Genomic DNA, 14,550 nt, shown 5'->3' with positions numbered 1-14,550 from the left:
CGGGGCGGGACGGCGCTCCGGGTGCCCTCGGCCGCCGCGAGCGGCCCCTGCCCCGCCCCCCTCTGCGGCGCCCCCCTCGTAGCCCTGCCCCGAGGGGCCTCCCCCCGTCCCGCCGGGTCCTGAGGGGCCTTCCCCGGGCCCCGTTCTCGGCTTCTCCCCTCAGCGGTGGGCGGAGGCGGCGCGCGGCGAAGCCCCCCCCCCCCGGCCTCCTCCATGGTGGGGTTCGGGGCCAACAGGAGGGGCGGCCGTCTCCCGTCCTTGGTCTTCGCGGCGCTGCTGGTGCTGATCGCCGTCCTCGCCTTCAACTACTGGAGCGCCGCGTCCCGCCAGGCCCTGCTGCAGGAGGAGGTGGCCGGGCTGCAGGGCCAGGCCAGGCGCGGCGAGGTGGCCCGCGGGCGGCTGGAGAAGAGGAACTCGGACCTCATGCTCAGGGTGGACTCCCAGCAGAAGCAGCTGGAGCAGAAGGAGGCGGACTGCAGACACCTGAGCGGCCAGCTGCAAGCCAGGGACAGCCAGGCTACCAGATGCGAGGACAGCAAGGTAAAGGGGTGCGGGGCTGACGTCCTGGCAGGGCTGGGGGGGGTGTGTGTGTGAAAAGTACCCCTGGAAGTGAGAGTCCCTCTGTACTTCCTGCGGTGCTGTGCTCCCTGGTGTCGGGGATCTCTCTTCTTTCCTTCCACTCTCAGTCCTCTCCAGTGCCCAATATAGAGAAATAACAAACCTCAGGGCAGAGTTTGGGAGTTACTATTGCTGCCTCTTCTAGGACTAGTGACAGGTTTCAGAGTAACAGCCGTGTTAGTCTGTATTCGCAAAAAGAAAAGGAGGACTTGTGGCACCTTAGAGACTAACCAATTTATTTGAGCATAAGCTTTCCTGAGCTGCAGCTCACTTAATCGGATGCATACTGTGGAAAATACAGAAGATGTTCTTATACATACAAACCATGAAAAAATGGGTGTTTACCACTACAAAAGGTTTTCTCTCCCCCCACCCCACTCTTCTGCTGGTAATAGCTTATCTAAAGTGGCAGCTCTCCTTACAATGTGTATGATAATCAAGGTGGGCCATTTCCAGCATAAATCCACGGTTTAACAAGAACGTCTGAGGAAGGGGGAGGGGGGGGTGTAGGTAGGAAAAAACAAGGGGAAATAGGTTATCTTGCATAATGACTTAGCCACTCCCAGCCTCTATTCAAGCCTAAGTTAATTGTATCCAATTTGCAAATGAATTCCTATTCAACAGTCTCTCCCTGGAGTCTGGTTTTGAAGTTTTTCTGTTGTAATATCGCAACTTTCATGTCTGTAATCGCGTGACCAGAGAGATTGAAGTGTTCTCCAACTGGTTTATGAATGTTATAGTTCTTGATATCTGATTTGTGTCCATTTATTCTTTTACGTAGAGACTGTCCAGTTTGACCAATGTACATGGCAGAGGGGCATTGCTGGCACATGATGGCATATATCACATTGGTAGATGTGCAGGTGAACGAGCCTCTGATAGTGTGGTTGATGTTATTAGGCCCTGTGATGGTGTCCCCTGAATAGATATGTGGGCTAGTGAGTTTGTTATCCTAACGTTTTGCAGCTCCTGAAGGATGATGGAATGGGTGCAAGAAACAAACTCAAGGCTTTACCCAGTGTTGGATGTTGGCTATTTGAGTATAACCTTGGAAGTGGGTTAATATACTGCAGGTCAGCTCATTTTTTCTTGAACTCGTTTTCTTCCATTGATCTGATCTGTTCTGACTAATGAAAAAGAGATCCGAAGCTTTAAAGCTAGGGAACTACTGTTCTGTCTAGCTTAATGGGTGACCTGTTATGGAAACATAACTCGTTTAAACAGCACATTGAAAAACCAAGATAGTACCTGCCTGTGCACTTTTCTTCACCACTTTATCTTGCAAAACTCTGTATAGAAAGTTTATTTTGATTTTTGAAAGATCAAAAAATACCTTTTTTTCTTTCATAATTTCCTCGCTAAAATCAGTCATGGCTGGTGCTAGTCCACTCTGTAGGGATATTTTAAACTAACTATGCAAAATGATATTTTTCCATTTGGTTTGTCATGGAAAAGAGTGCATGAATAGATTTTGTGCTAATGGGGTACATTTTCATGACAACTTTGCCAGGCTGTGTTAAACAAGCAGCTCTTTTTAATAGTAAGAAACTAAAGATGTGGTGGTAATAGTTTGAGATGAGTGATGTGATTGAATATTATAAGAAACACTTTGTATGGTAGTAAGTGCAGTGTCGTTTGAATGGAGCTGGGGATCGTGGTCTTGTGGTTGAACAGTTTGTACTTTTTTAATTACTATTTTTGTCATAGAATTTAAGGAAATACCATTGTGTGACAAATTTTACTGCTTTTTTTGAATGCCTTTCTTTCTGATTCACATCACACAATTAATTTTGCAACAAAATATCATGATCAAATAGCATGATATGAAGTGTGATGGTGTAGTTTGGTAAGTGGAATTTGACTGACCTGCTGAAATAAGAACTGTCAAGGTTGGTTTTAAAAACTGTCCTACTTAAACAGCAATTATCCCATGTCTAAATGAAAAATGCATCTTATTCCGATTAGCAGGAAATATGGTGGGAGAGCACCACAAATTTTGCCTCTTAAATGGCAGCCCAGCATATTTTGGTCTGTCGGTAGTGAAGTCATTATTTCCCACTGCAACAATGAATGAGCTATTTAGATCTTGCCACTGAGGTGATAGGTTCTTCCAATAATTCAGTGTTTGCTGAGAATTAACTTTTGAGTGCTTAGAAAATAGTGTGATTAAGTATGTATTTTTAGAAGTTGATATACCTCTCTGGAAAACAAATGATACAGAATTTAAAAAAAAAAAATACTACTACTGCATTTGACTTCGCAGCTGTTTGTGTTTGGTTAATTACTAAAAAGTATGTTCTACAGGGATACTAAAATTAATTGGAAATTCTGACCCTTAAGGCACTTGGAAAACTACATTGTACAGTACCAGGATAGTGGTGTGGTTTTTTTGGGTTTTTTTGTTTTGGTTTGTTTTTTTTAGTGATTTGTAAGTTACAGTTGGCTGAAATTTTCCAAACTCCAATTTTTTTGTTGAGTTTTTCATCATTATTTCAGTGAAATCAAGTGGTGGGGTTTTTTTTGTGTGAAATTTATCAAATTCATCCTACTTCTTGGCCAGCTCTTTCTAAATATTGCTATGACACTAACTAAGAGACTGTCTTATATTCTAAAATGCTTGGCTTATTACTTTTTTACTCTTATTGCACGGATTTTAAAAGCCAAATGTTTAGTAGCATGTACAGTATTAAGCATATTTAACAGGTTTCAGAGTAGCAGCCGTGTTAGTCTGTATTTGCAAACAGAAAAGGAGTACTTAGGACACCTTAGAGACTAACAAATTTATCTGAGCATAAGCTACATGCACTACATGCATCCGATGAAGTGAGCTGTAGCTCACAAAAGCTTATGCTCTTTTGTACTACTTCAGATCATAACCCTAAGTCTGCTGCTTGAATTTTACCTAAATGTAGTCATCCTGAATATACATATTCAGCTAGAGATACAGTATTACAACTGACTTACACAGAATCTGTGGTATAATAAAGAACTCTTCATTAGTACATTGTTATAACTGGCAACTATAAAACTGTACTGGGAGCACTCCATGGTAAACTGGTAGTGATTGGGTTAAATATTATGACTTGCTTATAACAGAGAACTGGTTTTTTGGGGTTTTTTTTTTAAGTCTGTCTTCTGCAGCGAGGACTAAATCTATTTTCCCACTTGAAAAGGCTTATGAATACTTCCCTGTGGTTTTAGGGTTTTTTTTTTTTCCACCTGTACTTAATTCAAAAGAGATGAATGTTAACAATTGAAAGTTTATGGTTATTTAGCTGCATTTATTATTTTTAAGATAGCAGCTCTATAGAGAGAGGTATTATATAAAGTACCTACTTTTCATAGCACTTCCATTTATTCCAACCTGAGAGCAGATGTAGCTTTAAAAAAAAAAAAACAAACCAGGTATTCCAAATGCCTGACTCAAAGATATTAAAACTTCAGAAAGTAGGTGGGGATTGAAATATCTAATACCCCTTTGCTTTGGGGAAAAAAGGGATATGTTCATATTGTACAATTTTAAAAGTAACTATAAATAAATTGGTTTCAGAGTAGCAGCCATGTTAGTCCGTATTTGCAAAAAGAAAAGGAGGACTTGTGGCACCTTAGAGACTAACCAATTTATTTGAGCATAAGCTTTCGTGAGCTACAGCTCAATTTGTTAGTCTCTAAGGTGCCACAAGTTCTCCTTTTCTTTTTATAAATAAATTGTGGCTACTTTTTAAAAGGGAAGATAATTGAATTCTAATGTTTAGTTTAAACCTAAAAGTTTAGCAGCCCTACTGGGGAATACTTATGACCCCAACGGAGACAAGTTTCTTTCAAAAACTAACTGTGCAGGGGTCAGTTTCTGACATAATTCCTTGTCTCTGCATGGTGTTTCTTTGGTTCGAGACATTGTTCCCTCACTTCTAACATTTTTCATCTTTGCTTTGGTTGATTTGTTGTTTGAAAAAATAAAGAAATATAAGGTATTTTGGCATGATAATGGCTTTATATTTACACTTACCTTTGCATGTGTTCTCATTGGTTGTAATTGTTAGTGCTTTTACATAATGAAAATATCTAATCAAAAAATCCTTCATAGAAGTCTGGCTCCATCAGAGCTGAGGCAGATCTCTTAAAGACATGCTTTCATATGAAAAGTATTGTTTAAAGCAAATATTCTCAGTTGTTTTGCCATTGCTTTTCACTTTAGTACAACTGAAACATTTGTAAATGATTTTTCACTATTAATACTGTTTACCTTGCAGCACTTAGGCTTGGACAGTGAAATCGTGACTCGTATGTTCAGTTTTTCATGCAGTACCACAATGCAATCTTAATGTTACAAATGATAGATTTAAAGATATATTTATTTACTTAGTTTTCAGAAAATATTTCTATTAAAGGTGGGTTTAGCTAAACCTGTCTCAGCAAAACTTAGGGACTTAACTTGTAAGGAAAATGTATGATTGATTTTACTTGCAGTACCTTCCATCTGTGATTCTGAAAGCGGTTCACACAAGTTTGTAAAATGACACTTTTACTTAATTGTGAGATCAAAATGTGTTCAAATGCTTCTGGCTTATTTAGGTGTAAATATATATTTACATCTTTAAACTTCTTTCTTTGCAGATCAAACTACAGAACAACATATCATATCAAATGGCAGACATACATCGTTTAAAAGGTAAGGAACTTACTACTTACACATCGTTTGAGAATAGCATACGAACACTAAAATCTTTTAGAATTCCCTAGGTATTGAGGAGTGCATGCTGAAAGAAGAATCTAGAGTATGTCTGAGGCTGGAGTATTAACAAGTGGCAGCTTGGGTCTTTCAGCTGCGGAAGTTTTATAAAACGTAATTCTTTATCTGGCTTAGATAATAAGGGCTGGATGGATTTCCATATCCGCCTTTTCATGTTATGCAGTGGAGGGAGAGGATACATTCTACCAAAAACTTTTCTAAAATACCCAAAATCATTTTCAAGGTGAAATGTAATGTAATATTCTAGGTACCAGTAATATCAAATTTTTTTAAGTAATTTGTCTATTGATGTAAAAATTATGACTGAAGGAGTGAGGGGAGAGGGAGTCTGACTCCTGCATAACATAGAAAACTATAGAAATAAAAAAAGGACCAGAAAATCTATCTACGACAGTGGTCACCAACTGGTCAATTGCGATTGACTGGTTGATCCTAGAGTATCTTCCGGTCGATCCCAGAGCGGAGCTGCTGCTAAGGTAGGCTCCCCAGCTGCCCTGGCCCCATACCACTCTTGGAAGCGGCCAGGGCGGGGTCTCCCTCTGCATGCTGCCCTGCTCTGCAAGCATTGCCCCTGCAGCTCCCATTGGCTGGGAACGAGGAGCTGTGGCCAATGGGAGCTGTGGGGGCGGTGCTTGCAGAGAGGGGCAGTGCATGGAGTTGCAGGGGCACATTGCCACCTTTCGGGAGCGGTGTGGGGCCGGGGTATGCAGGAAAACCCCTGAGGTTCCTGCAGCTGGAGGAGATTTGTGAAGGTGGGTCCAGTATCCCCCTACTCCTGGAAGCCCCCCAGTCAGTGAGCTCCTAGCTGTGTCCCTGCTGGGCTGGGGCAAGACAGGACTTGTCCTTCCCTTGCCTGGCAGCTGCGGGGGAGGGTGAGAGCAGAGGGAAGATCAGACCCACTTCCGGGTACCTTTTGGGTTGGGACCCTCAAGGTTACAACATTGTGAAATTTCAGATGTTAACAGGTGAAATTGTGAAATTGACCAATTTTAAAACCCTCTGGCCATGAAATTGATCAAAGTGGACCTGAATTTGGTAGGGCCCTAGTAATGTTGACTCCTAACTTGCTTAATATCTTGGTTTTCTGTTTAAAGCAATTACAAGTAATTAATACTCAATAAATATGAGTAGGCATTTTATATCTCACATTTGCACCCAAAGCAGCAGGGAGGTGAAACTTCTAAAGTAGCTGTTTTGAAAACTAAAGTGTATGTTAAATGTTAATGTAGATAGGTGTAAAAATATGACATGTATTTTTTAAAAAAAAATTTTGGAGTAAAAGAAGCACAGAATGTCTGCTGCATGCTAAGGAGGATGATTATATAGTGTAAATGGCTGACCCTGTAGCGAGAGAGAGGGTTCCATTTATACTGCTATATTTTTCAAAATAAGACTATATATTAGGAGAAAATATAATATATAAGGAGATTAACATGAAATTATTTCTCATAAGTAGATGAATCATATAGCCCTTTGGAATGAAGAGTTAAATTTTTACCATATATTCTTATCCTGAAAGTATCTTATCACAAGTAGTACTCTTGGCTTCAAAATAAATGTGTATGAATTGATTTCTAGTTTACAATAATAACTTATTTGGCATGCTGTGTGGCTATGCAATGGGGGCAGGGAATCAATAAATACAGCAGAGATCAGAAAGATTTGAAAATGAGCATTTTTCATCTAAGAAGCATCAATGGTAAAAGGTATTAAAGGGGGGCATTTTTCTACTCACGTTGATTTGTGCAATTTGGCCTAGAACAACTAGCAGAATTACGCCAAGAATTCATTCGTCAAGAGGACCAGCTTCATGAGTACAAGAAGAACAATACTCGTCTTGGGAGGAGGCTGGAGTATGAGAGGTATGATGCTTTTCAGTGTTTTGTATTAACCATAGATTTGTGTACCGTTCCCATAAATGTGAACTCCCGTTAAATCACAAACTAGTCAAATAGATCTTTATTCCTCAAATAGACCTTAACCAATAGATAGCTGACAAATCAAAGAAGCTGTCAGGGTTTCTAATGTAAACCTTTATTTTCTGGTGTTTTGTGTTTTGTTGGGAGTGGGAAAGTCTCTAGAGAAATGTGACTTCCCAGAATTGTGCTTTTTATTCAGTTTGACTTAACTCGTACTTGAGACGATATGTGATTTGAGACAATAGAAGAACAATTATATTTAATCAAACTGTGGGTAATTGAAGTGTTACGGGTGTGTTTATCAAAGTCTTCATGACCAATTTATTTGATTGGAATTGAGGTAAAAATACTATGCTTAGGCTGAAATTAACTCGAAATGTCGGCTATAAATTTGGAAGAGAAATCAAATTTTAGGAAGCAATTCTTTCCCCCCATATATTGTAGGGAAGGGTGAGACACAGTAACACTGAGAAAAGGCTTAAAACTTCTGAAAGCATAATTTATAATGTGTTTGGTTTAAAATATGTGTATTGGAAGCTTTCACAACAAAATACATAGAGTAGAAAATTTAAAGCTTTGCAGGGCTACTACCTCTTCACATGTTATCCCCAAACTCCTCAATTTGTGGACCATCCTTGGTTCACTTCTAGGCCTAAAAACTATTTTTTAAAAATAGCTTTAAGGGTCTGTTACTTTTATATTTGTTCATGTGTTCCACCTTTCCTCCTTGAAGCTGCTGTGATAATCTCATGCTCTTTCGTCATCAGTATTAATTGGCTGTGGCTAGCACATAAGATACTACCTTCCTCTCTGTCAACTCAAGCCTTACAAGAGATAAAATACAGAGAGTAGGAGGAGGCAGACATAACCATCCTGGGTTTAACTCCTGAAAGCCTAATGGAGTAAGCCAAGCAACTCTCCCATTTTGAGATGATAGCCCTTTACTTGTTTCAGTTATGTGCCCATAAATAAACATTGTATGGAATGGAACACATTAAAACTGTCACTTAGCATAACTGTTTATTCAGCCAATATACATGCATAGGAAGGAATGCACTGCATTGTATCCTGGTTCCTTTTAACTTGAACAAACTTCTAATAATTAGAGAAACCCTAATATGTCCTTGTGGACTGCAGTTTTATAACAGTGATTTGCTGCTATTTTAACCAAATTAATGGGCTTTTCATCTAGGGCATTCTTAAACATACTATTAATTTTACAGCTTGTAGGAATTTGTTTCCATGATCGGTTCTGAAACTTATCCAAAAATATTTAAATACCTTAATGATACATTTCAAATGTAAGATCCATTTTGAGCAAATAAACACAGTTCTAATAAATGTTGTTTCTTTGAAGATAAGAATTAGTGATTTCAGAAGAATAGAGAATTCAGGTGGGTGAGAGTGTGTGGAAAGTTACTTTGTTTAACTGAAAGGGTTTCTAAAGCTGTATTCAAAATCAGTTTACTGACCACTGGCTTTTCTATTATAAACAAATATGAAACTCTTGCAGAGATTCTCTTCTCAATATAGAATTAGTAATATTTTATATATATATATACTCGGTATATATAAACGGTATTAAAAACATAAAGGTTCAAATTCAAGCACTCAGAACTTAAGTAATGCCATAATTAAGGTTACCTGTGCAACTGTAATTTGGTCTCCTTGTGCATGTGCATTACAATTGTCTTTAATTATGGTCACATTTCTTTTGCATAGTACCTTAAGTATGGCATTTCCTAACTGGAGTTCTTTACTCTGTACCCTTAATATTTTCACTATAGTTTTGTTTGTTTGGTTTTTTTTCTCTTTAAATCTGACAAAACATACCATCCTAGTGCATAATATAAATACACCCACATAGTTCATCAGCATGGTTGGAATCTTTAGATCCACTGCACAGACCCTGTTACTAGAGCCAACAGAGTATCTGGTAGTAGAAGTAGTTTGCCATTCTTTATGAGGATGGGCACTGGAGAGGATGAGACACTTTACTCGTGAGTTTCACAGATATTTGCTGATAGAGGAATGGTGAAACTCAGGAATTTTGGGTTCTTTTCCAGGCTTGTCAGGGAGTGTACTCTGCTGGTCACAGACCCTTCTGCTCACCCCACCTTTGAAACCATGGTATTTTCTACTATATCCCAGTTTCTACTCCTCAAGCTTCCTGTGCCAGTCCATTTTCTTTTTCTCCCAGGCAGTTATGGGAGACTTGGTATAATCCAAATCAAATGTGTAACTGTTAGTGTGCTTCCAATTAAGTTTGCAGTGTGGACAACAAATCAAAGACATGAAAATGCAACATGAAGAAAATATAAAGAAGTTAATGGACCAAGGTGTACAAGAACAAAAGGTAAATAGTAGCTAAAAATAATCCTGTTGTTGAAACGGGATTTTTGTTTCAATTTAATATCATCATCATCTTGAGCAATAAAATCGGAACTAGTTTGGATGTCTAAGACACTGGCTTGGGTTCACCAAAATGTCACCTTGTAATTATTTTGTTTTTTTATTTTGTTTTAATTCTATCACATTTAAGGTCTGTCTGGTGAATCAGCAGCTCTAGAAACTCTTGCTGTATCCCATAGTGGAGCTGGATGCTAGATTTTGCTCATGAGATATGCGGTGGAACTACCTGTTAGTCCAAGGCCTATGAATGGTAACTTCCCACTAGAGGCAGAGTGGTAGAAAACCTATTAATAATGATAAAACTAATTTTTTCTAACCTTTACTGTACAATATAGTACAAGCAAAATACATGTATTATGGTGGAGTAACTGTTTTCTTGGTGGTCCTTTGGGATGATTGTGATATCTGCTTCACAAATTGTATAAGAAGTTCCGCCATTCCAAATTCATGCCAGTGAAAGCTTTGTACAACCACACAATCCTCCATTTTCTCTCTAGATATAAATGTGATGGCATACTTTCAGCCAGACAGCAACCTAGCAACCCTATTTGAGGGTGAAGTTCATGTCTGTAAAATGAACTTCAGGTACAAATCTGAGTAATTGCACCTTATTTAATATGCACCTTTGTTCAGATAGAGGTATACCTACTCTGTAATTTCACCCTTATTCTATTCTGGGGATATAAATTGTTCCTGCAAAAGGGAATTACTGAATTGAGCACCATATAAACCAGTTAAGATCTGTCTTGCTGTAAATGGAGTCATTGATTTGGTACAGGGTATTCAGGAATCCTTACCCTTGTGATGCACCTGTTGGAGGAAGAGAAACATGGTCAAGGTGGGCCCTTTACGAGCCATAAGCCTAGATTCGCTCAGGGACGTCTGTATTTGTGTTTGAAGTCTGATTTTGTGTTACCTTTCTGAAGGCTCTTTTCCCTCTTGTCCTGAGACACAATCTTTGATCTTACAATGTTCTTGAATTGGCATTTCTTTCTGATAGTCTGTTCCTGCACAACTGCAGGAATTGACTCATGTTTGGCGCACAGTTACCAACTTCCACACAGTAAATAAGCACCCTAACTTTCACAATAAACCAAAAATCAAGCTAATCCCATTTGAAAACAAGGCCAAAACAAGCCAATCCCTAAGAACCCCAACACTCTGTGACTAGATTTCCTCCCTGGCATGCAGTCTGGGACTGTGGTGGGCCCGCTTTGCATCCCGGACTCTATCTTCTCTTTTTTCCCCCTTTTGCCCCTGCTTGCCGGGAGCCAATCAAAAAAAAAAGAAGCAACAAGCTACAATCCAAAAACTAGTCAACAAACAACTCACAAGCCAATTAAGCCAAAAACAAGCCCAGTTTTTGTGTGTGTGTGGTTTTTTTTGTTGTTTGGTGGTTTTGGCATGTCTGGTTTGGAGGGCATGGGCAGCATGTATACCTGGCAGGCAACGGCAGATGTTGGTCTATAGGGGGTCTGGCTCATGCTCTGTCATATTACCCACTGCTCTGAAGGTTCATTCTCCTAAGGAGCCAAGACATAGGTGTGAGAACTCTGCAAGATATGTTCAGAGAAGCAGCATTGCAAGGTGTAGTGAGTGATTTCCCCTCTCCTTTTAAGGGTCATCTTGATTAATGTTTAATCTGTTTTAAAAACAGGATGCACAGAGAATCCAGCCAAGACAAGACATTGAACAGGGTTTGAATGATCAAGCGATATCTAAGACTGTTCAAGAGACACGTGAGAAAAATTTAGTAAAGAATGAAGAACCCTCAAGCAATCACATCCCTAATGGCAAAGGTATTTCCTTTTTGCGTCACTGGATAAATGTGTTAATTGTGTTCTACCCTCCCCGTCAAACAGAATCATTATTGTTTTTGAGGTAGGACAGTCAGCAGTTTGCCTCAGTTCAGTTGTGATTGGCTAGATATTCGGATTACAAAAGCTACTGCTATGATGCCCTTGTCCTTCTCCGCACAGAGGGAAAAGACTGAGTTCCAAGTCCCAACTGCCCTTTCATTGGTCCCTCCAGAACAGAGTGGAAGTCCACTAGCAGGGCAGTGTGCGGAATCTTGTGCTGTCATTGCTGACACGCTGCCTGGTCTGTGGATAACTGACTCAATTCCAGTGCTGTCAGCCCAGTGCCTTTCACCAATGCGAAATTCACTATTAAAGTCAAAAGAACAATACAGAAGAACTTCATGTTTTTATTTTGACAGAGCAAATCAAATCAGGAGGTGATGCAGGCATGCCTGGAATAGAAGAGAATGATCCTGCTAAAGCTGAAGATACTCCTGCTGGTTGGAAAAATCATGTTCTAATTGGATAGGATATTGCTATTTGATATCATTCTGATTTAAATCTGTGAAATGTTAGACAGCCAATTAGTCAGTGAACATAGTCCAGATGATTTAAAACCCATATATGTTAGGAGTTGTGTCAATACAGACTTTTCGGTGAGAAAACATTTGGATTTTTGGTAGAAGGTAAAATGTCAAGTGCTTAAGTCACTGGGGATTAAGCTGCTTCATCATTCAAGCTCTTTTTTGAAAACTTTACTCAGAAGTTTTAATTTCTCAATTGTAGCACTGGGATTTTAAAATGAAATTTGGTATAAATAGAACTTTGTTAAAGCAAAGCCTAGAATGTAGTGGTGGTTCTATTGGACAAAACTCTTATTGTGAATCCATTTATTTTCTTTAGCTTTAAAGAAGCCTCTTATTTCAGCTTCTCAAAGTGAAGGTCATCAACCCAATCTGAATCTTCCTACTTTACAGCCCCATATGCCAAATATGGTTCCAGGTATGAACTCTAACGGGCAACACTTCAAAATCTCATAAGATCTTGTTCAATAGCTAATTTCTGCTACCAAATCATTTAAGGTTAGCTGCAAGCATCCACTGATTCTGACTTTTGAAACCACAAGAAACAGTAACTTATTTTTCTAAGCCTAACCAGTTAGATTTAGTTCTATTAATGTCAGGCAGAGAGCAAGGGTACAGAAGATGATGATGTGGGTTTGGTTTCTGTTTTTGAAGTCCTGGGGAAAGGTTGGATTCTGTCTACACTATAGTTCAAAATGCATGTTCAAATGTTGTTAGGAAGGTGAAACATAGTTTGTTTGTGTGTAAATTGACCAAACAGCTTTAGGATATTTATAAGTTGTGCCAGTAGAACTACCAGTGGTCAAAGAAAAAATATGTCCCTTAATGGTCCATTGCAAATTCTTAAAGAAATTAAACTTAAGATACTAAAACTAGTGGATTTTTGTGTTCAGAGTTTGCATAGGTATAAGCTTAAAAATGTTTTAAATATCCAAATAGTAGGTCTTTAAGAAATGACTCTTTCTACATCTATTTCTATAATTGTACATGGCTCTGACTTTGTTCCACAAAAGCTATTTCGTTCTGGGTAAATTAGTTTTCCTCATCTCTAAGAAAAGCAGTAGAGACCATGTGAAATCTTGGCCCCACTGCATTCAGTAAGAGCTTTGATTTCAGTGGCAATGGGGCAAGGATTTCACTTTCTGAAAGGATTCTCCGTGCTCCTTATTCATGTGTATCTGCCACCCCATTTGCAATAACTTTGCATTTGAATTAAGGCTGTCAAACGGTTTTAAAAAAAAGTCTCAATCACAGTTTTAATTGCATTGTTGAGCAATAATAGAATACCAATTTACATGTAATTATAAATATTTTTGGATTCTTTTCTACGTTTTCAAATATGTTGATTTCAGTTACAACATGGAATACAAAGTGAACAGTGCTCACTTTATTTTATTTTTTATTACAAATATTTGCAATGTAAAAAAGAAACACAGAAATAGTATTTTTCAATTCACCTCATACAAGTCTACTCAGTCCTATTTCTTGTTCAGCCAGTTGTTAAGACAAACAAGTTTGTTTACTTTTACAGGAGATAATGCTGCCTGCTTCTTATTTAGGTCACCTGAAAGGGAGAACAGGCATTGGCATGGCACTGTTGTAGCCAGTGTTGCAAGGTATCTACCTGCCAGATATGCTAAACATTCATATTGTTATACCAATAAAATAAAAACCAGCAGGATCTTACTAAAGAGGCAAAGGCAAAATACCACATTTATTGTGAATACAGAAAGAATCACAGTAAGCAGTTAGTTATAGCTATGACATTCCATTCAATCGCATATTTATTCACACATTCATTCATACACACACACACAGAGGTTCTGCAAGGTTGTTATCATAGTTACCAGCCTTAGAGTTGCTCATGCGAAGCCACTGGCCAGGTGGCCTGGACATGAGGAGGGAGCAGGGCCTTGTCAGATGCTCCTGGAAGTTGGTTTGCAGAATCAGACCCCCAAAGTTCTCACTTTCTAGAGTCTGTTTTTATAGGAATTTCTTCCTAGGCCAGTCTATGGGAATTGCTTCTTCATGCTGTTGCTGAATCAATTAGCAGATAGCACATTCCTGATGGCTCCGTGCTGCTAGATGTTATCTTGTTCTTTGGTTCTCCCATTCTTGAGGCTGTTGGGTGGATTCCAGTCTGCCCTCTGGGGGTCCTCTGGTTATTTCCACTTGACGCCTTCTTCAGCCGATGGACACTGGATTCTTAGGCTGGCACCTCCCTGATCATTCAGTTATTATCCACACCAAGCATCCATCCACATACATCCTCTATCTCTATTTTAATCACAATTGTTAATACAACAAAAGGGCGGGGAGTCTGTGGGTGCTGTTTCTGTTGTTACAGAGTATTGCTTTGAGTCTCTCTCTGTGTGAATTGCTTTGAGAACATACTCTGTCTTAGAATGTACTAACGCAATTAGCAGCTTGCAAGTTTCACACACAGAGGGAGAGAAACAGTACCA

The 14,550-nt window shown here is 39.2% G+C and overlaps 1 protein-coding gene across 3 annotated transcripts in view; it reads left to right on the top strand.

The window, feature by feature from the left end:
- Window positions 1-66: 66 nt before the first annotated feature.
- GOLM2 (golgi membrane protein 2) overlaps window positions 67-14,550 on the top strand; it is a 31,661-nt gene continuing 17,177 nt past the window's right edge. For 2 of the 3 annotated variants that reach the window (XM_084641258.1, XM_084641256.1), the window contains exons 1-7: window positions 67-540; window positions 5,236-5,290; window positions 7,131-7,233; window positions 9,556-9,646; window positions 11,360-11,501; window positions 11,921-12,001; window positions 12,405-12,503. In XM_084641258.1, coding sequence (XP_084497384.1) covers window positions 214-540; window positions 5,236-5,290; window positions 7,131-7,233; window positions 9,556-9,646; window positions 11,360-11,501; window positions 11,921-12,001; window positions 12,405-12,503 — 898 coding nt within the window. In that variant the 5' untranslated portion in view covers window positions 67-213. The remainder of the gene's footprint in view (window positions 541-5,235; window positions 5,291-7,130; window positions 7,234-9,555; window positions 9,647-11,359; window positions 11,502-11,920; window positions 12,002-12,404; window positions 12,504-14,550) is intronic. The other variant, XM_084641257.1, reaches the window with a different exon arrangement.

Source organism: Lepidochelys olivacea (assembly GCF_965140295.1).
Source record: "Lepidochelys olivacea isolate rLepOli2 genome assembly, chromosome: 10".
Classification (NCBI taxonomy): domain Eukaryota; kingdom Metazoa; phylum Chordata; order Testudines; family Cheloniidae; genus Lepidochelys; species Lepidochelys olivacea.
This window is presented reverse-complemented; position numbering and strand designations above follow the sequence as displayed.